General features: G+C 36.9%; 1 protein-coding gene across 2 annotated transcripts in view; it reads right to left on the bottom strand.

Annotated features, from left to right (window-relative positions):
* TBL1XR1 (transducin (beta)-like 1 X-linked receptor 1) overlaps window positions 1–26,406 on the bottom strand; it is a 191,435-nt gene that overhangs the window by 8,123 nt on the left and 156,906 nt on the right. For both annotated transcript variants that reach the window (XM_006867709.1, XM_006867708.1), the window contains exons 3-11: window positions 20,720–20,865; window positions 18,165–18,387; window positions 17,326–17,458; window positions 16,694–16,835; window positions 10,934–10,997; window positions 10,744–10,841; window positions 9,351–9,411; window positions 455–576; window positions 247–321 (exon numbers count right to left, since the gene is read on the bottom strand). In XM_006867709.1, the coding sequence (XP_006867771.1) occupies window positions 247–321; window positions 455–576; window positions 9,351–9,411; window positions 10,744–10,841; window positions 10,934–10,997; window positions 16,694–16,835; window positions 17,326–17,458; window positions 18,165–18,387; window positions 20,720–20,865 (1,064 nt within the window). The remainder of the gene's footprint in view (window positions 1–246; window positions 322–454; window positions 577–9,350; window positions 9,412–10,743; window positions 10,842–10,933; window positions 10,998–16,693; window positions 16,836–17,325; window positions 17,459–18,164; window positions 18,388–20,719; window positions 20,866–26,406) is intronic.

Here is a 26,406-nt window from a genome sequence, read left to right as displayed (position 1 = left end):
ACTAATGTATCTTATCCCTATAGCCATCATCTTAGCAATATTTCTTGCTATACTTAATTATTTTATGATATATTTCATCAAAACAGAAAATACAGAAAACAATGATTAACTATTAAAAAGAACAAGCCTGTATTTGCACGTTTAAAACTTCAATAAACTATGAGAGAAACATCCTAAAAGTTCTTAAAATGGCCAGAGTAGCCACACAGTCCAAAACTCTCATCTATCTCATCATAGCTGAATTACCTTCAAAGTCATGTCATCAGAACAGGAGGCCAGGAGATTGCCAGTTGGGTCCCATTTGATAGCATTTACTTCATTCTAAAAATATAAATATTCACATTTTCACTTTATAGACTAGGTCTTTATCCTTTTAAGTACATAAGCTTCAAATTTACTCTGAAACGTTACCTGTTCATCATAATCACTTTTAACAGAGAAAAGTGTTTCTTACCGTGTGTCCCTGGAATGTTTTAATAGGTCTGTCTTGTCCTAATTTACAGACATGAATGCACATATCTGTACTACAAGAAGCAAAAGTGTTGTTGCTCTGCCAGTCAACATCCAAAGCCGGTGCTGGAAAGAAAAAAAGGCAAGGCTTGCATTTATTCCACATGTACTGAAATAGAGACTTTAGTTTTGAATCATGGCTGGATATTCTTTAGTATGCTAATAGAAAGTTAAGCATTTTATTTTAAGCTTTTTAATGAAACTACATGTTTTTAAAAATTAAGGTATATATGCTATATTAATAAGAATTCATGTAATATCAATATTATTATATTTCACCTTAGTCATCCTTATGTATTAATGGACAACCTGCTTTGCAAATTACAAGGCACTAGGGCCTTGATTTCCCATTTGTAAAATGATAAAATTAAACTTAACAATATAATTCCGTTTACTTCTAAATCTCTATGAAGGTTCAATAAAACAAGCAGCATTGATTTTGCTACTCTCTAATTACTGAATCCTAAACAAGTCATTAAACCTCTCATGTTATTTGCCCATCTGAAAACAGAGATAATGTACCACCTTTAGAGATAATATGCTACCTTTATGCACAGGAATACTGTAAGAAAAATCACGTGAAATATGTGCCAAAAGTGCTTTAAAAATGACAAGATTCAGACAAATGTTAACACCAAGTAAGAATCTTACACATTATCATCTACTCAACTGATAAATGGAATATTACTTATAATTTGCATGCATATACTTTTTTCTCAATGATGCTTATCAAATATTTCTTCAAATAAGCATCATTGAATTTAGAATCTCAGAGGCCCAAAATCTGGCTGGCATTTAATATTTTTCTGATTTTAGCTTTGATCTGATTAAAGATTATTCCATTTCCCCAGCCACAAAGTGCAAAGGTGTGCTATAATTAGCAACACAGATGAAAGTAATGATAGCAGGTAATTGGGTTAAGCAACAGAAATATACTAGAGCACTGAATTTCTAAAAGGAGTCAAAAGACTATGGTTTATAAGCCAAATAAACCAACTGTCTACTTTTACATGGCCCACAAACTAATAATGATTTTTATCTTTCAATCAGTTGGGGTGGGGGGATGGAGGGAGAAAAACACAGTATAAGATATGATTTAAATTTTAGAATACATACATCAAGTTTTACCAGGACACAGTCCAACTCATGCACAACAGCATATTTGCATAGTGGTCTACAAAGCTAAAATGTTTACTTTCCAGTCCTTTAAGAAAAAGTTTGTGAATCCTTGATTTAGAGCAGAAACTTTAGTGATGAAGAGAAAAACATGACAGTTAAAGTTACATTGTGTACAAGAACGGAGCTAGGTCTGTGGAATGGGAAAACAAAACAACTCCTTAACTGTGTACACAAGCAGTCCAGGCAACCCCACTTGCCCTTTAATATTATGTAAACATGCCTTCATTTTGAAGGATTAAAACAGCCCCCACTTGAAACAAATTCTTCATTACAATCACCTTTACTTGCATGTGCACATGTAGCTTTAAGACCTTTTTTTTTGCACTAAAGGCTCAATAAATCAGAACAGTATGCACCTGTTCTGACTCACCTATAGATTCTTTAAAGCAGTTAAGAATTGATCGTATTTGTAATTCATAGACTGCTATATCTAAATACAACAACATTACTGAAAGGGATCACTAGAAAAGGATATTACATCATGTTTGGTAGAGGGTCACTAAAAACAAGGTAAATTCTCAATGAGATGAACTAACACAATGGTCACAGCAATGGACTCAAACATACCAACAACCATAAAAATAAAGACAATGGAAGTCTTACAACATTTGTAACTCAGAAATGAAAAATTAATCTATTTTCAGAAATATAGCAAGAAATTAGATGGCAAAAAAATGTAAAAATAACAATAGACAACAGAGAACTGATTTCATTAATTGGCTAAAGACACCCAATAGGGACTTGAGGCAAGATAGCAGATTAGTTAGACATACCATATAGACCTTCTACAGCCTGGACTCAACAAATAAGGATGTATGGAATATAATATAAATTCTCAAAGTGTCTTAATAAAAAAAATTTATATGTGCTTTTAGAATAACTTCTCTTTTCTTTTTTTTCCTTCTAATTATGGTAATTTTGATTTGGTCATATGGAACTAAAGGAGCTCTGGTAGTGTAGTGGTTATGAGTCAGGCTATCAATATCAACCTCAAGGTCAGCAGTTTGAAACTATCAGCAGTTCCACAGGAGAAAGATGAGGCGTGCTGCTCCCATAAAGATTTATAAGCCACAGAAATTCTGTGCAGGGTCAGGTCACTGTGAGTCGGAACTGACTCCACGGTACTTCACAACAGCAGCCTGGACTCAGTCAGGTTCTGCTCCAGGTCTACAGAACCCACAAAGCCTTTAAGCCAGAATTAGACTAGCAGGAACTTTCATAATCAGTCACATTGCCACCAACTGTCCTCTGGTTCTGACACTGAAACTAGTAAGCTGGAAGGCCTATAGATTGTTTGCCCTGAACACAGAACACCTAAGCCTAAAGGAACTCCATCTATGTCACATGCTTCTTGAGTTCCTTGGCCAGCAGGAGCAGGCAAAAGTTTTCTCCTCTCTGAGTCCAACAACTGCAACTGGTTTTTGTTATTTTGTTGTTGTTGTTTGTTATTTTTGTTTGTTTATTCTTTCCCCTTCCTCTCTTGATTTTTATCCTTTCTATCACTGCTTTTGTTTTTTCTTCCTGTTTCTCAGTTCCACCCTGTTATCCATTTCTCCTCTCGTTTTTTCTTGTCTCTTTCATCTTTACTGTTTAGTTGTTTTTTTCCTTTGATTTTTACCTTGTACAGCTCCATTTTCCTGCCCCACTTTTCTATTTTTAGTTACTATATTCTGTTTTTCTTGCTGCTGCCTTTTTTTTTTTTTTTTTTTAATTTTTATTGTAAATTGAGTGAAAGTTTACAGGGCAGATCATCAGTTTTATATTCAACAAATCATATAATTTGTTTCATTACAATGATTCTAATCCCCTCCATGTACCATCAGTTAACAATATTTCTCTCTATTCATTGTAGCTTTTTTTTTTTTAAACACTCAGGCATATATAATCATTTAGACCCACTAAAGGGGCACATTCTACAAGCCTGTCTCATGGTGCTGCCTGGTTTTGTTTTGTTTTTTCTTCTTTATTATACCCTGTTTTCACCACTCTTTTTGCTTGTTTGTTCTGTTTTGTTTTCTTGTGTTTTTTATCTCTTGGCCCACCTGAGGTAGACACCAACTGTGCCTATATACCACCCACTAAACAAGAGCCAATACCAGCTCCTATGCCACTTCATCAGTGACAGACATCAGCCAACCCCAGTCAATCCCATGCTAAACTTAGCTGCACTGATAGTGAACGGGGAATGGTACAGTCTCAAATCACACCCATCAGTAGACAGTGGGTGATATCCTAAGAATACACCAACATACTATCATTAATTAAATATAAATACAATGGAGACAACGGAACAGTTTAGTTCACCTGAAGAAACAAAGAGTGGTTCAAACAAATGAACAAGATGCGGAGTCAAAAATGTTTCTGAGGAAGACAAGGTAATGGAATTACCTAAGAATTAAAAAAAAGAAAAGAAAAAAATTTAGGTACCTTCAACAGATTGACAGAAATATTGAAGAAAGCATGGAGAACATAGATAAAACTTGAGCAGAATTAAGAAAAATACTACAAGATGAAACAAACAAAATAAAATTAATGTAAATTTTAAAACAATACAAAACCTGCAAAAAGATATTCAGAGGATTAATATTAATATCTCAGAAATGGACAATTCATTAAAAGGGCAAAGGAGTAGATGTGAACCAATGGAAGCTCAAATTAGCAATTTTGAAGATATATATCGCTAAAAACTACCTAGTAAGCTAGAAAAAAAATACGAAAAAATCAGAAGAAAGCATCAAATTTATGTGGGACACCATGACCAGAATTCCAGAACAGGAAGAGACAAAGGAAATCACAAAGAAAATTTTTGAAGAGTTGCCAACAAAAGAAAAATAAAACTTCCATAATGTTATTAAATACGAGAAGATAACCACTCAAGAAGTTGAACAAACTCTAAACAAATCGCCAAGGCATATCATAATCAAATTTTCTAAAAACCAAAGACAAGGGAAAAAAACCTGAGAGCAGCTAGAGAAAAATGTAACATTACCTACAAAGGAGAACTAGTAAGACTATGCTCTGATATTTCAGCAGAAACACCACGCAGGCAAAAAGGCAAAGGGATGACATAAACAAACTCTGAAAGCAAAAAAACTGCCAACCAAGAAATACATACACAATTCAACTGTCCCTCATATATGATGGAAAAATTAGGATACTTTCAGATAAGCAGAAATTAAAGGAATTTGTAATAACTTGACCAATTTTACACATACACAAAAATACTAAAGGGTTTTCTTTGGACTGAGAGCCAACAACAGAGGATAACAACTTGAGATTACCATATATGACACCACCACCCAGAACTCTATCCAGATACAGAAGTATTCAAAGTAAAACAAGCATACAAAGACTGAAAATAGGGAACCACAGATAGCAATTTATAATGAAGTCAACTACAAAGCAAAGAAAGTGAGTAGTGTAGATACAGAACTCCTAACTGACAAGGAAGTAAAGCAGATTTCATGATAAAGCAGATAGTTTTATATGTGGAAAAAGTAATAAATCACCTAAAAGAAAATTAACATACACCTTTACATAAAAAAAAAGAGCAAAATCAGAAAGATTAAATCAACATTAAAACATAAAGGAATGACGAAAATGGAAAGAAAACCAACAAACAAAATGAACTCAGCAGAGAATTTTATGTGTAACAAAGAAACACGCAACAGTACAAAAAAGCCAGAAAAATGACTTATATATATATAAAAACACTGTCTGTAGAATAAAGTTGACACTCATTATTAGATGGTAGCCAATAATATTGCTATACATATACTTATTTCAACTTTACAACACTCCTATGAGGTAGAAGAAACTTTTAGAAGGAGTCCTAATGTCACTGTGTATGACATGTTGGGCTGCTATCCACTAAGCCAGTAGCTCAAAGTCACCAGATGCTCCATGGGAAGAAGATGAGGCAGTCTGTTTTGGTAAAGATTTCGTTTTGGACGTCATTTGAGTTGTGCCGCTATGTGCTGGAATTGACTTCAGGCAGCAGATTTGGATATTTTGAGCTCAGGAGAATATGGCACTGCAGAATAATGCACTGGACCCACAAGGTCAGTTTGAACTACAAGGTTGGTGGTTCAAACCCATCAGGTGCTCCTTGGAAACTCTATACAGGGTTGTTATTGATTCAAACTAACTCGATGACACTTAACAGCAATAACATCAAAATTCTACCTTGGTGAATGCTAGAAGCAATGGTGTAAATAAAGTATAAGAGGTAAACAGAAAATGTTGTTAATGCCTGAAAATGTTTAATATAAATAAATGTTTGAAAACTTATATACACATAGGTGTTGGTGTTATTCAATGCTGTCAAGTCGGTTGATAGACACCCTGTATAGGGTTTCAGAGGAGTGGCTGCTGGTTTTGAACTGCCAATCTTGTATCTCTAACTTACCTTGTGGTCCAGCACATTATATCCTTCAGTGCCACAATACATATTTGCAGTTCTCAGCTATGTAGTTATATGAAGAAAAACATGGCATCAGGATTAGAGGAAGACTCATTAACAACCTGCAATATGTAGATGATACAACCTTGCTTGGTACAAGTGAAGAGGACTTAAAACATTTACTGATGAAGATCAAAGAACATAGCCTTTGGTATGGATTGCATCTCAATGTAAAGAAAACAAAAATCCTCACCACTGGACCAATAAACAACATTATTATCAATGGAGAAAAGATTGAGGTTGTCAAGGACTTCATTCTTCTTGGATCAACTATCAACACTCACGGAGGCAGCAGTCACGAAATCAAACAACGTATTGCATTAGGAAACTCTGCTGCACTAGACCTTTCTCAAGAGTTGAAGAGCAAAGACGTCAGCTTAAGGATTAAGGTGTGCCTGACCCAAGCCATGGTACTTTTAAAACCTCTACTGCATGTAAAAGCTGGACCATGAATAAGGAAGATTATAGAAGAATTGACACTTCTGAGTTATGGTGCTGGAGAATACTGAAAGTACCATGGGCTACCAAAAGAACGAACAGATCTGTGTTGGAAGAAGTGCAGCCAGAAGTGCTCCTTGGAGGCCAGGAGGGCCAAACTTCATCTCTCATACTTTGTACATATTGTCAGGAGGGAACAGTCATTGGAGAAGGATATCATGTTTGGTAAGGTGGAGGGTCAGAGGAAAAGAGGAAGATCCCCAGTGAGATGGATTGGCAAAGTGGCAGTATCAATGGGCTCAAGTGTGACAACGTTCGTGAGGTTGGCCCAGGATCGGGTAGTGTTTCATTCTGTTATGCACAGGGTCGCTATGAGTTGGTACTGACTCAATGACACCTAACAACCACATAGGAAAATAATTTTGCACTTATTTGGCTTATGGATTAATGACAAATACAGAAAGAGAAAAGCAAACGGTCAGAAGCTGTAGGTTTTCAATTTTGATGGTGGACCATTAGCAATTTGCAAAAGCTACCACAGAGATCAAAACTCCTCTCAACCACAACAAAATTTTTAAAGACCCAAAGTTGATCAGATAGTACTAATGCTATAGTTTTAAAAGTTACCTGGCTCCTTTTTTTCCAGTTTATCATCAGTTAGTTATTGTAGTGAAAACTCACTCATAGCAGCCATGATCGTTCTAGGCTGAAAGGGAGTACAGCTGTGCTCTACTCAATAGGTTGATGCTTGGTACATGACTTTATGTCATGGAATAAAAGTACTGTTTTGGGGGAAATCAGGGGGTAGTGAGTAAGGAAGCAAAAGCATTGTCTGTGCATCATCTAGGCATTTTTCTACATAAAACAGAAAGATCTTTTTTTGCACAAAGGCATTTTATAGATTAGCAACAGCTTTAATAGAGGGCGGATAAGGAATGTTCCCATTACATTGACTAGGACTTGAATAAGATTCTCAATGTTATTCCTTCAGTAACTTTGTACGGGTGAATACTTTGGCAAAAGGAACTGTTGTTGTTGTTGTTGTTAAGTGCCATCAAGTTGGTTCTGACTCACAGTGAGCCTGTATAAGGTTTCCAAGGAGCAGCTGCTAAAATTGGAACTGCTAACCTTAAGGTTCAAAGAGACCTTGTGGTCCAGTACTTATCCTACAGCACCACACACCAGGTGCCTGAAAACAGGAGTGGAGCTATGTTAATATTCATGGGAAAATAAATTAGCAGGACATCTCAATGAGATGATAAAAAATGACAGGTATATACAAGGGGGTTTCAATAAATTCAAGGCAAATAAAATTAAAAGATAATATTGTGTGCCTCTACTCTTCTTCACTGGTACTCTGCAATAGTTTGAACACATTGGCCAATTTGACCAAAAGAAAGTGAAACTAAAATAAAAACAAACCCACCAGAATACTTTTCAAATGTCAATATTCTTACAGGATTCACTATTAATTTTTAAGTGACATGTTATACATATATATATAAACTTACTAGATTTAAGTATTTCTTAAAAACAGAGAAGTAAATCTAAGAATACAAGTTCCAACAACACTGGGGAAAGCCTCTATTTTGTTTCATGTATATAGGACTGATTTAGATTTACCAACCTAAATGACACACGACAACGGTACCTAAATTTTTAAGTGTTCAGAAAGTAATTCCACATATAAGTACACCATTATCTTTATATAAAAAGTGATTATTTATAGATAAGTGAAAAATGAGGTTCAATAAGGCACGGTGACTTGCATAGTTTTGAAGTTTAATAAGTTGGGTGCAATAGATATAGAAACCTAGACCTTACGACTCACAAATCTACAATTATTCCATTGAATCTTATCACTCCTAACTGCACTTTACTGCAAAGACTTTAGGGTACGCTTCATGGAAAATGTCTGATGGTGCTCTGAGAAAAGTAATCTGCCAATCATGGATCAGCAAGTCCTGAAAGAACTAGTTGTTGTTGTTGTTGTTAAGTACCGTGGAGTCAGTTCTGACTCATAGCGGCCCTGTACAGGGTTTCTGAGGCTATGAATCTTTACAGGAGCAGAAAACCTCATCTTTCTCCTGTGGAACAGCTGGTAGTTTCGAACTGCTGATTATGAGGTTAGCAGCCCAATTCTAACTACTATGCTACCTCGTAACTACTAAGCTACCAGAGCTCCTTAATAAGATTGACATTTGATCTTTCAAGATTTTAAATTAATTTAAATGCTATTACAAGTTCAATTCTAAAAACAGAAAGAAAAACAAACAAATATCCATTGTCATCAGTTCAATTCTGACTCATGGGTTGACTCCATATGGGTACAGACTAGAACTGTACCATAGACTTTTCTAGGGTATAATCTAAAAGGAGTAGTTCCAGTGTGTCACTGTAGGATACGCAGTAGACTGCTAACCACAAACTTGGTGGTCCAAACCTACCAGCAACTCCTTAGAAAACCTTATACAGGGTTGTGATGAGTTAGAACCAACTCACAGCACTAACAACCACAACAATCTAACATGAAATAGATACTAAGCATATTTTGTGTTCTACAGAACCAGTACATGGGTGAGTTCAAATCACCAACCTTTACACTAGTTGTTGTTAAGTGTTGTCGAGTCGATTCCAACACATAGCAACCTTATATAGGGCATCCAAGGAGCAGCTGGTTAGCTAGTCACACACAGTGTTTGAGCCACCCAGGGACCTTAGGAAAACAGAAGAAGGCTACATGCAAATAACAAAGATTTACCTGAATGGAAAGGAAACTGTTGCTTGGCTTCACCAGTATGTGCGTCCCATATAATTGTAGTCTGGGATTAGAACGGAAAGAAAAATAGATTACTATGAAGTTAAAAGTTTATCACAGATGCAAAAATTAGATGTTTGATTGTACTAAAGCAATACAGAAATGTCAGAATGGATTTAATATTTAACATTGTATCCTAAATAGTACAGTGAGGCTATTAACATCATTTCTGAGAGGGGAAGTGAGTATTAACCAGTTTAATTTTATCCTGGTGATTTTACATCAGTCAATTTACTTCAAATAACAAGTATCAAATGTCTACAAAGTTCTGGGACATTACATACTAGATTCTACAGACCTAAAAGCTATACAGCCCTTGCTTAAGAAATTCCATTGCAATAGTATAATATTCTTCTAGCTTTTTTAAACGTAAGGTTAAGTGAAGCTACTTCTCAATAGTGAAACATTCTCAAAGATCACATTTACAATAAAATGGTTGAATTTGACATTAAAACAATGCCTTTCATGTTACACCAAAGTACAGTGTATACAACACTGGAATGGATATATTCTCAATTTCCTTTCACTCTTCCATTTACTAATTTTATGGACCTAAAGTATTTGGCAGTTGTGACTACTAACAGAACTTGTTTTTTTCTCGCCTTCCCTACACTTTCCATTTTGTTGTCATGCTTTAATTGTCCAAATAAATACACAGCCTGAACCAATTTCTCATCACTTCCCTTTCTAAAACCCCACTGTGCTAACTAACCCTCCCTATCAGCATGTCATTTCTAGGACTAAAATGATCCTGAATATCCTTCTCCCTTATTCATTTTGGGAGCTGTAGTAAAGAGAATGACCTAAAGAAATGAAGAGGAAAGAGACCATGTTTTAAAAACCCATCTTATTCACCATCCTGAGAAGAATATAAAGTTCCTGCATTTTTTGCATTTTCTATTAAGCACCAAGAGTCAGCTAACAGACTGGCTCTAGAATTTCTCGTGCCACATTTATTGATGAGATAAGCCAGAAATTATCAAAAGGTGAGGAAGGAAGGATATTCATTCTGGCTCAAATTCCATTAAAAGTGAAGAGTGGGTCATACCGAAAAGGGATGAAGAACATTTTGATGAATGAATTCAGAATGACCTCACAAAAAAATCTAAGAAAGCATTGCTTTATTGTCTATAAAATTCATTTTGAATTCCCCAAATATGAACGTTTTATTATTTGTGTAATTAGCAGAGGAGAGACAACATTACTCGCATAACAGTAAGGTTAGCAGTTCAAGCCCACCATCAGGTACTCAGAAACCCTAAACAGGGTTATTACCTGTAGGAACCAACTGTAGGTCACTTAACACATTAACAGAATTTGTTTTACATTCTTTTACCTTGTCTACTCCAGCACTTAGGATAAAATTTCCTTTCTTATTCCATTTTAATGCAAATATAGGACCTTTGTGCTGTCCCAAGGTACTAGCAAGGTTACCTAAAATCCCAAAAGACAAACATTTACATTATTAAAAGCTTTGTAACTCAGATCAACCACAACAAAGTCAAATGAAAAAATGTTTTATTTACCATCTTTAGTCCATATTCTGGCAAATCCATCATATGAACCAGTTGCTAGAAGTGTACCTTCACTCTGTCAGAGACACACATTTCTCTCAATTATTCAATTCAGAAAGAACATTTGTTATTAAAACATTTCATGTTTAAATCCTAAGTAAACAGATCCTCTGACATTCTTTGCCTTAAAAGTTCCAGTCTTGCTTTTCTGTGCATACTACCAGAATTCCTGTGAAACGCTCTCAGTGGTGTGAAGTTGGGGCTATAATGGCAATTAGTCAATGTGAGCCACAAACCCAAACGTTAACAAGAGTCACAACTGTTTCAAAACAAGAGTACTAGCATGACATTCATGTAAAATAGAGGAGTCCTGGTGTGGCACTGTGGGTTTATGTGCTGGACTGCAAAATCAGTTTGAATCACAAGGTCAGCAGTTCAAGCTCACCAGAAGCTCCTCAAAAACCCTAAACAAGTCTGTTATGGGTTGGAACTGATTCGACAGTAGTTACAACAACAACAAACTGTCATAGATGTGTACAGGGTTGATTGAGGACGGAGTTAGGACAGTGGGCTTAGGAGGACATCAATATCCTCCCCTTCATAGTTTCATAATGATTTAAATATAAATGAAAAAAAGCAAGATCTCCCACAATAGGAATAAAAGTTTTTATATGACCTCATCCCCAATTCCTTAACTGTTTAAAAGGAATGTGTGCGTGCACGTGTAGATATAGATGTATATAGATATACATGTATATGTTGCTGTTGTTAATAACTAATATCCATTAAGGGGCTCTGATAGTGTAGTGGTTACGAATCAGGATGCTAATCTCATGGTGAGCAGTTTGAAATGAACAGCGTTTCTGCAGAGAAAGATGAGGCTTTCTGCTCCCGCAAAGATTTACAGCCTCAGAAACCCTGCACAGGGTCGCTGTTAAGTCAGAAGTGACTCCACAGCACCTAACAACGATATATATATAGATAGATAGATAGATAGATAGATAGTTATATAGATATAGATAGTTTGGGATATATATGTGGAGTCCTGGTGTGGCGCTGTGGGCTAATGTGTCAGATTGCAGAGTCGTTTGAACTGCAAGGTCAGTGGTTCAAACTCACCAGCTGCTCCTTGGAAACCCTATACAGGGTCACTATGGGTTAGAATTGACTCGAAGGCACTTAACAATAAAAACTATATATATATATGTATATATATACACACACACACAGACACACACACACATATTCATTTGTGTTTGAAGCAGCAGTATTGTTTGGGATATATGTTTGGGATACACACACACATATATCCCAAACAATACTGCTGTTTCAAACACAACTGAATATATATATAGTTGTTATTGTTAAAAGTTTCTTTTCTTCACTGTGAAATCCTAACTACGAGAAGAAACAATATGGGAAAATAGTTGAAAAACTGTGGGCTGGCTTTTTTTAGGAAGAGTGTGGGCTGACTTTATAGTTAGTGAAGTGAGTTCAATTGCCTACTTGACTATAAAGAGAAATTCATATACATTTCTCTAAGATGATATTCCCTTGCTGTGTCTTGGCTTGTTGAACAGCAATAAGGAAGAACAGATCTACCTTAACCTGGGCAAATGAAAAGGTTGTAGATACATTAAACAGATCATTACTGGCATGAGGAAACAATACTTAGCACCTTCTTGATGCTTTTTGTTAAGGGCACTCAAAACTCAAGACTTCTCAAGCCATTTAGTTCTACCAGTGAGTAAACAAAAAAGAAACCAAATGCTGGTCTCAGGGACACAGGACACAGTCCAGTCAGGATTTGAATAATCTTGTAGGGCTCTACCATAGGCAAAAGACACTGTGTTGATACCAACATCAAAATGCAAAGTTTCTTTAAACTAAAGGTATCCAAATGTTCATGGATTAAGAAATTCAGAAAATGATACTTCAGAAACCAAGTTATCTTATAGGTTTTTGGTTTAGGCATGGAAAAGAATTATTTATTCAAGAACAGTATTCCCTTCTTTTAGAGGAACACTCAAATCCATGGTTAATAATATTTCTGAAAAGTTCACAATTTAAAAAATTGTAAACTTAAAAAAAAAAAACAACAACAACTTGTTGTTCTGAATCACCAGATAAACATAACAGTATTTCAGTGTAAACTATTTCTTTAAATTAACGTGGTCTCTCAGAGGTGAATAGTGATGTATGCTCAACCTTGAACAACAGAGCTCTGTGACACAGGGATCAAAGCACAGTTTGTGTAAACAAGGGGGAATAATGTTAGGATGCTTAACTGTCTTATGAATATTGGTTTCCCTTGCCTACTATTGTAAAATAGACACCTGAGGGGGATAAAAAGGAATATCAGGAAATATGATTAATGAAAGCTTATGAGCCTGTCTGCAGCCTGTAACTCATTGAAATACCTAAAAGGGGTTCTAGAAGTTGCCCAGTGCAATAGGCTTCTTGCAGAGCCTTGATACTATATAGGATGTGTAATGTAATCCTGAGCCCCATCCAGAACCTTCTGAGGTGAGAAATTTCCACTCGAAAGGACAAGCAGACCAGACTGGAGCAGCAAGAGGAAGAGAAGATACTTCTTGAAAGAAAAGACCAGCAGGAAAAACAAAAATGAAAAATAAAAATGGCAATATGAATGGCTACTACAAGAATCAGAAAATTGTTCCTTGGAGAGCCATCAAGGCAAACAATCAAGTCCCTTCAGGACAACCCCCCCTCCAAGCCTGATACTCAAAGGGATCACATGAGCAGTCATGTGAGCTTGCTGGCGACCATATTGGTCTACTGATAAGTGTAAATGGGGGAAAAATAACTATGAAGATGTAGGCTGAGTCCGACCATGTTCCACAGACACCCGTCAACCTGGAGATCAGAAAGAGAAGAGGAAGGACCGGTTGGTTCAAAATATGTTGAGACCTGGGGTCTCCTGAGCCCGTGGACAAGGACATAGTTAGAGTTGAGAGTGGAGCATCCAGCTGATATGAAGTGAGGGGAGACGCACAAGAATGCCCAAACTTGCAGAGTACCCATTTAACCTAGCTTTGAAGTTGTAAGATTACAACTCCATTAAAGAAGATAAAATTGCTATAATTTGATGAACTTGACCTATACTTATGGATGTGCTGTTGTTGTTAAGTATCATCAAGTCGATTCCGACCCATAGCGACCCTGTATAGAGTTTCCAAGGAGCATCTGGTGAGCTTGAACCACTGACTTTGCAATTCAAATGACTTTGCAGTCTGACACATTAGCCTACATCACCACACCAGGACTCTACTTATGGGTGTAGTAGCTCAAAATACCAACTGAGAGGGAAGGAGTCTTCATTCTAACCCCCTGTACTCAGGGGTGATAAGGACGGGCAACTTAAGACATTGACTTCCTAAAATGGGACGGGGGTGGGGTGGGGTGGTGGAGCCTATAAAGGCACAAAATGATCTACAATTTTCAAGAGGGAGTTTACTTTCAGTGTGCCAGGGAAGGTAGAAGTCCCACTGAATGGTTTTCGTCTGCTCCCGTAAAGCTTTATAGCCTCAGAAACCCTGTACAGGGTCACTATGAGTTGGAACCGACTCCACAGCACATAACAACAACAACAAAGACAAGTCTAGTAAAAGGAGATGAGGAAAAGATTCTTATGATTCAACAGTGTATAGCTGTTATCATGACTAATTGCGATTGTCACAATAGTAAAAAGGTAGAGATGTTTGTAACATAAAGGGGGGAGTAATCTTACATTACAGGAACAGAGAGCCCTAGGACCATCAAGGGAGAAGAGCATGAGTGGAATGTGGAACCCTATCCAGAGGAGCAGACACCAGAGATGGAGGCAGAGATGAGGACATGGAGAGACAGAGCAGCTGAGGACTCTAAACTCATGGAAAGAGAAAGAATGTTTGCTGACGGCTAGGAGGCAGGCTTGAAGAATGTGTTCTTTGGTTGTTTAAATGCTTATATATTCTTAAGTGTTTTTGGTGTACATACTTCCCCCACCCCCTGCCCCCAAACAAGCAAGCAAACAAACAAAGCAGAGGGAATAAAAGCAAATACTGTTGAATGATGATGCAAGGAGGGGATTGTAATCATTGCAATGAAACAATGAGTGTAAAACGAATGTTCTCCTATGTAAACTATCACTCAATTCACAATAAAAACTTTAAAAAAAAAAAATAACATGGTGTACGAACCATCAAGCAACATAAGTTATAAAGCCTTTAACTAATACATAGTTAGGAGCCCTATAAACAAGTTAAGTTTTAGTTCTGTTCTGACAAATAAATAAAATAAAATTTCAGAAATGTCAATAGTTTAAAAATGAGGAAGAATAAAAATATTACTGAAAAATTTTAAAGCGAATGCTAAAAAGATATAGCTATGACTGCTGGAACAATTCTACAGAAACTGAGAATATTCACCGGAGTTAAAATTTAAAAGACAGATGTCATTCCTTGGGGAGTAAGGGGGACATGGTATGATGCTTTGGGAAGCCTCACAAAATATCTTAAAGCAAATGTCCTAGAAAGAAAATGGCTCACTTACTAAGGAAAGGACTGCTTTCTCTAGAAATCTATGGCAACACTACAACAGTCTAAGAGGCTGAGAGTGGTCCAGGTAAGAGATGGATATAAGTGACACGAAAATAAAAATAGCAACATGATATAAAATAAAAAATTGGGAATTATGAAAATATTAATTTCCCACCAACTAATTATAGTACTGGAGAATATTTAAAGTACCATGGATTCACAGAAGAACAAACTAATCTGTCTTGGAAGAAGTACAGCCAGAATGCTCCTTAAAATTGAGAATGGCGAGACTTCATCTCTCGTAATTTGGATATGTTGTTGGGAGGGACCAGTCCCTGGAGAAGGACCTCATGCTCGATAAAGTGGAGGGTCATCAAAAAAGAGGAAGGACCCACCCAACCAGAGGGACTGACAGAGTGGCTGCAACCACGCTCAAGCATAACGAAATGTGAGGATGGTACAGGACCCGGCTGTGTTCCTCCTGTTTTAAGGCTAAAAAGACTTAATGGTATCTAACAACAATAATCATGGGAATAATGGAACCACTATGCTGGAGTCATCTATTTCCAGGTAAAAAATAAAGACAGCTTTATCAGTAATACTATAAAATATTTTTGTTGATGTAGCAAGTTATCCCATAAAGATATTCTGGCCTGTCTACCTAAATTCATAAATAGAATCAATTCTAAAATTCTTACAACTGTCATACACATTGCAAATAAAAAGTCTAGTGGTATCTAGTGGGAAGGAGACAATGAAGTTTTCATTAGCTCCCAGCCAAAAGAAAAATCAAGAACTAAAAAAGGCTTTGGTTATATAATTTTTTTTTTATTCCCTGGCAAAGGTCTTAATTAGGGTCTTCATATATGCCTGTTATTGTGCTATGAATTGGCATGTATAACTTCATTTATGTAAGTGCCATTATCACACTTCTATTTTACAAAACGCAGAAAAGAAGGGCTGAGTAACAACTTGACCAAGGGTATGCTGCTGGACAAACTGAAGAATTAGACGTTCAATCTTGGTCCAACTAATCTACGGCCAGCCTTTGTTTTCTAACATCACATTTGAAGGTGACGATCACAGCACATTATTCTATCATTATTCTATAGGAAATGACATCTAAAATTATCCGAACAAGTTAACAAACTCTATCACTAGTCTGAGACGCAGAGAATAAGTATATTAGTAACTACATCTACCATGGATAATGCAATTTATTGATACTCACATTCCAATCTAAAGATGTTACATCCTTGTTGCTTGGGACATCTTGCCCTCCTTCCCGTATACAATGTCTAAGTACTAACTGTGTAGAACCACTAGTGCTATTTTCACTTAGATTCCATATTCTTGCCGTTGAGTCTCCAGACCTATAAAGCATACAATACATTTTTAAATGCTCATACTCCAGCATCACAGAAACAAAGCAACATATTTATACCCTATTACTCTGGTAATATATTGGCTTACAAGTCAGGCTGCTAACCTCATGTTTAGCAGTTTGAAACTACCAGCCATTCCACAAAAGAAAGATGAGGCTTTCTGCATCCATAAAGATTTATAGCCTTGGAAACGCTATGCAGGACAGCACATAACCACCACCACTAATAAAGAAAATAAAAACTAATTATTTTTCCCATTCTCCACTTTGTGGTCCTCAAGCACCCTTAAAGTAGTAAGCAAAAACAAACAGCTACAATTTACTTTGGGACGGAATAAAGAATTACAGAGGCAAGATTATCACCAAATAAAGTTTAAAAAAAAAAATCAAAAACTTGAAAAAGTATACATTGATAAAACGTGCAATAAATCACTACAATTTTAATAAGAAGCCATTTTATTTCACATTGAAAAACATACCCGGATGCAAGGAGATCACTAACAGGGTTCCAGGCACAAATGAAAACCTCAGATTCATGGCCCCGTAACACCACTGCTTTATTAGGAGGGATTTCAACATCCCCGTCCACTTCCATCATGTCTGTATGGTTATCTGTATCATGAGAAACAAATGGAAAAAGTACAATTAGGTATTACAATATCCAGAGGGAATCAGAAATTTTTAACCAGCAAATACCTATTTTATAACATGAGTATGTAGTATAAAACCCTAACTACGTCAGTTAAGATAACAATGCGTAACACCATAGCTTTTAATCACATGAGGAATTAATTCTTCTCTAAAGTATGATCATATATGTATGTGAGTGTATGTTTAGGGATGAGACAAGGGAGGGGAGTAGGAAAGAACTGTAAAAGGTTAGATCCAAATATGGCTTACAAAATGAAGTGGTCTGAATTAAATCTAATCTGTGTCACTACTATTCTGAGTTTCTACCAGTAGGGGCTGCTGGTATCATTCATACAACATTAGAGTTGCTTTTATATCTCAGTATCAAGAGTTTTATAATATTTGTTAATACTAACTATTACAATAATTTTTAAAACAAACCAAATACAGCGCCAAAAATTCCTATGATAGTGGAAAATGGTCTCTAAGTATTAGAAAAGAAAATAAAGTCACTAAAAACAAATCTAGCTTTGGAGGTTTAGAAATAAAAATATGAACTGTGCTAATACCAAGTATAGGGAACTTGTTGGCATAAATGGAATATATGATACAGCTTAGAAGATGGCACGTTCCTATGAAGCAAAATTGTTTACTTTAAAAAATCAATTTTTAAATGTTCTTAGCTCACTTGCTATAGTATGTGCTCCGTTCTCCTCCCCATTTGCTGTGTTTTCTCCATTTTTTGTAGTTCCTTGTTGGTTTGTAGCAGCTGTGGCAGCTGCAGCAGCTGCTGCCTGTTGCTGTGCAAGCTTATCTCTATAAGCTTGTTGTCTAGTTTGTACTACATCAGGCATTACGGCATCTATCAATGACAGAGACTCTATTGGTCGACCATCAAACAAGGTACCATCCTGGATTTGGAAAATTATGATAGAAGAAAACAAAATATTAAGGGTTATTTATATTCATAAAGATTAATAGCAAAAAAAAAACGAAAAGAAAAAAAAACAAACACCTCTTTACATGAAAAACATATTTAGATAGTTTTCATAAAAGAAGGTAGGGAGTCAGGAGGAGAGGAAGAAATTGATTGCTCATGTTGCCAAATCTTACAAATACACAGTTGAAATATAAATCACTGTTGAAGATTTAAATGCATATTAAAATCCACACCCAGATAATAAAGGTTTAATTCCAAAATTCTGTTAGTAAAAAGCTATGGCCTATATTAGGACTATGGCGTCTGGGTGCTGCAGCTTAATGCGTTGGACTGCAAAGTCAGTTTGAACCTCAAGGTCAGCAGTTTAAGCTCACCAGCCACTCCTCAGAAGCCCTACACAGGGTAGCTATGAGTCAAAACTGACTCGACAGCACTTAACAACAACACTGATATACAACCTACCTATACATTAAAAGTCCAAATGACATTACAGTATTTTTTTAAACTAGGGGGTGGGATGGGGTGCTAAAAATAGCTGTGTTATACTGAAAAGCTTGTTATCTGACTGAAATCTTAAAGTGGACTTGGACTTCACACATAATACCATCCAATCATCACATCTTACTAATGTTGAAAGGCAAGCACAATAAGATGCTAAGACTTGTTTATGGTCACACAGCTAGTCATTGGCAGCTAGGATCTCTTACTCTATGCTATACTTGATGGCTTATTAGAATTGTAGCTTTAAGCCCATATATTATAATCTCTGAGGGTAGAGCTCAAGGATCTGTATTATCAATACACTTTCTGGGCAATTCTTATTAGTAAGAACATTTAAGAAGTACCATTATAACACACAGATTTGTAAAGGATTATCGAGTCACTTCTGACTCACAGGGAACCTGTACAGAGTTTCTGAGGCTATAAATCTTGGTGGGAGCAGAAAGCCTCATCCTTCGCCTGCAAAGCAGCTAGAAGGCTAAAACTGCTAACCTTGTGGTTCGCAGTCCAGTGCTTATTCTACAGACACACAGACTGGTGCCCTTACTTTATGGAGTTTCTATAATCTTTGAATGTTTCACTCATTGATATTAGGAATTTCACAATTAACAAAAAGATGTCTAGTGAGCACAAGAAGAGAAGGAGACACTAAACAAATCAGAAACAGCAAATCAGCAAGGAGAATGTATATTTGATACCTGGTAAACTTATACTTCTGGAGTGGTAGTATGGCACTGTAGGATAAGCATTGGAGTGCTCATTGAAAGGTTGGTGGTTCAAATCCACCAGCCACTCACTGGAAACCCTATACAGTGTTACTATCAGTGGGAACTAACTTGATGGCACTTAAAACAACAACAACTTCATACTTGAACTAGAGAACAATCACCACTAACAACCTACAGTGGCATGATGGGGTACTCTAAGTCACAAAACACAAGTGTTTCTGAACTGTCATTTGTATTAAAGTATTTGAGTTGTTGTTGTTGTTAGGTGCCTTCGAGTCAATTCGACTCTGTAATAAGGTTTCTGTGGAGCAACTGGTGAGCTTGAACCACCGACCTTGAAGTTCAAACAGCTTTGCAGTCTGGCTCATTAACCCACAGCGTCATACCAGGACTCCAAAGTATTTCAGTATGCATAAGCATTTTAGCTAATATAATCACAGTTGCTGTCTAATCAATTCTGATTCATGACAACCCCATGGGTGTCACAAAGTTTTTTATGGCTGAGTTTTTAGAAGATCACCCCAGGTCTTTCTTATGAGGTGCTACAAAGTGGGCTTGAACTTGAGTCCTTTCGTTCGCAGTCTAGCATGTTAACCATTTGTATCACCCAAGAATATTATTCAAACTAACATGTATTATGTACAATTTTAAATAAGCATCATCTTTGGCTACCAGCAGAACTTATCTCCCTCCTAAATAAAGATTACTTTGGGTGGGAAAGTGCTATGAGACAATAAGGATACATGTTAATTTAGTACTACTGGGTTTTTTCCATAATAAACATGAGGAAACCCAAAAATAATAAGTCAATTTTAATATACAATATAGAGAGAAAACCTGTGAAAGTCAGAATCTATGTAAGAAGAAAAGCTGTCAGAGAAGGAAAACAAACACAAATGATACTGGGAGCCAACATGCCTTGGACATGCGGTCTGACTGCTCCCTTAGGGATTACCACCTTCATTTCTATGAGGGCAGTAAAGCATAAGAAAGACAGTGAATGAACAAGCAAAGCAACTGATTTAAGAACATACTTAACAGAAAGAATTAGTATTTGAAATAAGTCTTCCTTACCTCATTAATACTAACTTCAGCCTCTACATACTGTAGACCTTTCTGGATTATTGAAATCAATGCAGCAGGTGGGACGAGGGCACCATTTATGTTGGACTGACTAATATGGCTTTCTATGCCAAAGGTAAATGCAGAATGAGAAAATCCTAAAAGCAAAAGACAAAACAATAAAACAACGGATTAAAATTTATTTTAACTGTAACATGCTAAATGACACAAATGCAAGACCTATATAATCCAATAAAATCGCATTCCACCCATATAAAATTGCAGACTAATAGCTAAGGTGAAGTAGGTTTTTTTAAACAAAAAGAAATATCAAAATCCAAATATGTTTGCCTTTATATATTTTCCTGTCTCTGATTATTTCAAGTACTCTGAACATTTTCTAGTACATGTTGTTAAGTGTCGTCAAGTTGGTTCCAACTCATAGTGACCCTGTGTAGAATTTTCAGGGACTTGCTGGTGACTTTAAACCACTGTCCTTGCAGTTAGCTTTCCAATGCTTATCTTACATCACACTAGAACTACTTGATTGTTGTTGTTAGGTGCCATCGAGTCGGTACCAACTCATAGCAACCTTATGCACAGCAGAATAAAACACTGCCTGAGTCTGGGCCAAACTCACTATTGTTGCCACACTTGAGCCCATCGATGCTGCCACTTGGCTAATCCATCTCGCTGGTGATCTTCCTCTTTTTCTCGGACCCTCCACCTTACCAAACATGATAACCTTCTCCAGCAACTGGTCCCTCCTGAAAACATGCCCGAAGTATGAGACGAACTTTGGCCATCTTGGGCTCCAAGGAGCACTCTGGCTGCACTTCTTCCAAAACAGATTTGTTGGTTCTTTTGGCAGTCCATGGCACTTTCAATATTCTCCTCCAACACCTTAACTCAGAAGTATCAATTCTTCTGCAGTCTTCCTTATTCACTGCCCAGCTTTTGAATGCAAATGAGGTTACTGAAAATATCATGGCTTGAGCCAGGCACAACTTAGTCGTCAAGCTGACATCTTTGCTCTTCAACACTTTAAAAAGGTCTTGTGCAGCAGATTTGCATAATGCAATATGTCGTTTGATTTCTTGACTGCTGCTTCCATGAGTGTTAATAGTTGATCCAAGATGAATGAAGTCCTTGACAACTTCAATCTTTTCTCCATTGATAAGAATGTTGTTTATTGGTCCAGTGGTGATGATTTTTGTTTTGTTGACATTGAGATGTAATCCATACTGAAGGCTGTGCTCTTTGATCTTCATCAGTAAATGTTTCAAGTCCTCTTCACTTTCAGCAAGCAAGGTTGTATCATCTGCATATCGCAGGTTATTAATGAGTCTTCTGACAATCTTGATGCCACGTTTTCCTTCATACAACCCAGCTTCTCGGATTATTTGCTCAGCATACAGGTTGAATGTTGTTGTTGTTAAGTACCATTGAGTCGGTTCCGACCCATAGTGACCCTGTACAGGGTTTCCGAGGGTGTAAATCTTTACGGGAGTAGAAAACCTCATCTTTCTCCTGTGGCACGGCTGGTAGCTTCGAACTGCTGATCTTAAGGTTCACAGCCCAATTCGTAACCACTACGCTACCAGAGCTCCTATACAGGTTGAATAAGTATGGTGAAAGAATAGAAACTTGTCGCACACCTTTCTTAATTTTAAAAGAGTCAGTGTTGCCATGTTCTATTCGAACAACTGCTTCTTGGTCCAGGTACAGATTCCTCATGAGCACAATTAAGTGTTCCAAAATACTCATACACCGCTTGTCATGATCCACATAATCGAAAGTCTCTGCGTAGTCAATAAAGCACAGGTAAACATCTTTCTGATATTCTCTGCTTTCAGCCAAGATCCATCCATCGGACATCAGCAATGATATTCCTCATTCCATGGCCTCTTCTGAATCTGGCTTGAATCTCTGGAAGTTCTCTGCCAATGTATGCTTGTGGCAGTTTCTGTATTACCTTTAGTAAAACTTTACTCACATAGGATATCAAAGAGATTGTCCGATGATTTCCACATTCCATTGGGTCACTTCTCTTTGGAATAGGCACAAATACAAATCTCTTCCAATCAGTAGGCCAGATAGTTGTCTTCCAAATTTCTTGGCAGAGATGAGTGAGTGCCTTCCTGTGTGTTGCCTCACTTTCTTGAAAGATTTCAGTTTTATTCCATCAATTCCTGGTGCCTTGTTCTTTGCCTATACCTTCTTCAATGCACCTTTGACTTCCTCCTTCAGGATCATTGGCTCTTGATCATATGCTACCTCTTGAAACAGTTGAACATTAACCATTTCCTTTTGGTACCGTGACTCTGCATATTCCTTCCATTTTCTCTTGATGCTTTCTGCATCATTTAATAATTTGCCCAGAGAATCTTTCAATAACAAAAGTCAAGGCTTGAATTTTTTCTTTAGTGCCCCCAGATTGAGAAATGCTGAGCATGTTTTTCCTTTTTGGTTTTCTGACTCCTCATCTTTGCACAATTTGTTGTAATAGGTGGCTTTATCTTCTACTTGATTAAATTGCTTCAAATTTTACAAACGTTAGTGGAAATCATGTGGTTCAACTGCTAAAGTAATTGCAGCCAAAGTAAGCTAGGTGACATTTACTATTACTATATTTAAAGTTTTTACATAAAAAAAAAAATTGTGAAACATCTTAAAACTCATTATTTTGCCATTTATCTTCAAACAATTTAGTAAATATTTTATTTACAAATAAAGTGGGGTTTGTTTTTTTTTTATATATTTTTTTAAATTTTCTGCCACTTAGTAGTAACCCAGAGCCTTGGTGTGGTGCTGTGGGTTAATGCGCTGGGCTGCAAAGTCAGTTTGAACCACAAGGTTGATGATTCCAGCTTACCAGCCGCTCCTCAGAAACCCTATACCGGGTCACTATGGGTTGGAACTGACTCAACAGCACTTAACAACAAAACAACAACAATAATAACCCATTTAACTGAATATTTAGGAATGGAAAGCTAGCCAATGAAAATGCAATTTATGTGTTCTTCATCATTAATCATTTCATTTTTAACTTGAAATACATTCAATAGAAGATTCATACAATAAGAATCTATTGATTTAAACAGTCTCTAGTCCTGGTGTGGTGTTGTGGGTTAATGCGCCAGAATGCACAGTCATCTGAATTACAAGGTCAGTGGTTCAAGCTCACCAGCTGCTTCTCGGAAACCTTACACAGGAATCAACTTGACAGCATTTAACAACAACAACAAAGAGACTCTGAACAATAAATTGACAGACCCAAGGGTGGTTATTGTTTTTACCAAAGTATCTATCATAACTTATCATTAAATGGCAATTGCTTTTATATTAATGTTTTTAAACAATTCAATTAAATTGTATGCGCGATATAATGTTTCATGCTAAATAGTGTTAATAAATATGGGCTTGTTTTGTGTTTTGGCAAAACTGACTTAATCTATGTAACAGCACTCTATGGTCTCGCCTGCCAGTTCCAGTTTTTTAGCGTTGCATGTCTTATTTGTACTTACACTCTTATGCTCCTATGGAAACTTATAAACATTGTTTAAATAAGAGCATGGACTCACAAAGAGCATATACTTAGGAAATATTTTACTTGGTTAATCGACAGGCAACAGTTCCTAACTTGAATTTCCTTCCAGCTCCATTCCTTCCTCCACTTTGTTGTTAAGTGCTGTTGAGAAGGTTCCAACTCACAGCAATCCTACACATAGTTTACAAGAAGTGGCTGGTGGCTTTGAACTTGCAGTTAGTAGTCCAACGCTTATCCTACAGTGCCGTACCAAGCCTCCACTTTAAAGCATCTAAATTCCGCATTTGTAAACTCATTGTGAAAGAGATAAGAAATTATGCTAGCTTTGCTGTTATTGTCAAGTGCCACTGAGTCAGTTCCAACCCATAGTGATCCTGTATAGGGTTTCTGAGGAGCAGCTGGTAAGTTTGAATTACCAACCTTGTGGATCAAACCAACTTTGCAGTCCAGTGCATTAACCCACAGGGCCACCTAAGACCTTGAGTTTGACCTCATGATTTAATGCATGGGCAAGATCATAATTGGCAGTCCTGGTGTGGCACTGTGGGTTACTGTGCCAGACTGTAAAGCCATTTGAACTGCAAGGTCGGTGGTTTGAGCTCACCAGTGTCTCCGTGGAAACCCTATACAGGGTTGCTATGGGTCGGAACTGACTCGACGGCACTTAACAACAACAACAACAGTCTTCAGTTTAATCTGAACTCTCAGAAATGGCTAAGAAATATACCAATAAAAAAGCAGACAAGAGGACACTTTTACATTGTCCATATTGGGAACCAACAACCATTTGAGTATGAGTAGATTCTACATCATCAGGGTGAAAAGTGAAAAATATGGGAAGGATAGGGAGAAAAGGTGAATGAGATGGCAGTGAGATTTCTAAGCAAGGTCAGAGACTCTTGGTTTCAATTTAAACTCTTCCATAATAAACCCCTCAGAACATCATAAATTGGGGGCAGAGGGTTGTGCAGCCATGTGGCTTACAGATTTAAGGAGGTATCATTGGGCCTACCATATGCTAGAAACTGTGCACACACATAAATTTTACTGTGGCATCATAGGATAAGCACTGGACCACAAGGTCAGTTTGAACTGCAAGGTTGGTGGTTTAAACTCATCAAGTCGCTCCTTGGAAACCCTACTTAGGGTTGTTATGAGTTGGAACCGATTCGACAGCACTCAACAACAACATAACTTGAATTAACATATGGCACTTAATAAGAATATAGGAGTCCTGGTGTGGCACTGTGGGCTAATTCGTCCGAATGCAAAATCATCTTAACTGCAAGGTTGGTGGTTCAGGCTCACCAGCTTCTCCTTGGAAACCCTATACAGGGTCGCTGTGGGTCAGAATCGACTTGGAGGCACTTAACAACAACAATAAGAATATAAGGATTTAATACCATTTGAAGACCATGACCTTAACCACTACACTCTATTGCTTCTCTTGAACAGTTTAAATGTGGTCAAGTATAAAGCTAAGTCAGAAAGCATATTGCTTATTGACAGAAATCACAAGATTATGTAATTTATCTTCTCTTTTTAACTCAAGGTCTAGGATAGTGGTGAGAGTAGTATGTGAAACATTAAGTCATCTTATTACCTTTGATTACTACGTGGTTTCAGAAGTGTCTTGATTTAAATAAGGTTTAAATAAGCAATGCAGCAAAGTCTATGTCTTCTGTACTCTCTATTCATAGGGGTGTTTTAGTCAAAAATTATTACATTAAGACCCGGTTAAATGAGTTAATACAGAGTTTAAGCTTAAAGTGTTAATATGTCCAAAAGAATTGCAGTTGGAACCATGTCAATTTTGGGCTGGAATATTGTAAATACTGTGAATTTGTTCTGTTAGACCAGGAAAGCTATGGAGTCGGTTCCAACTCACAATGACCCTGTACAGGGTTTCCGAGGCTGTACATCTTTACAGGAGCAATAAGCTTCATCTTTCTCCCGCGGAACAGCTGGTTGTTTTGAACGGCTAACCCTGAGGTTAGCAGCCCTATTCGTAACCACTACGCTACCACAGGTACATACGTACATTTCAATTTATCTCAGATGTACTTAGAATGCTCCCAACCAGAAGTGAAACAACACTGAAGTAGCCATTAGTATTGTTACAGCACTTCTCATAGATATTTAAGCTAGA

This window comes from Chrysochloris asiatica, unplaced genomic scaffold, assembly GCF_000296735.1.
Source record: "Chrysochloris asiatica unplaced genomic scaffold, ChrAsi1.0 scaffold00108, whole genome shotgun sequence".
Lineage (NCBI taxonomy): Eukaryota > Metazoa > Chordata > Mammalia > Afrosoricida > Chrysochloridae > Chrysochloris > Chrysochloris asiatica.
This window is presented reverse-complemented; position numbering and strand designations above follow the sequence as displayed.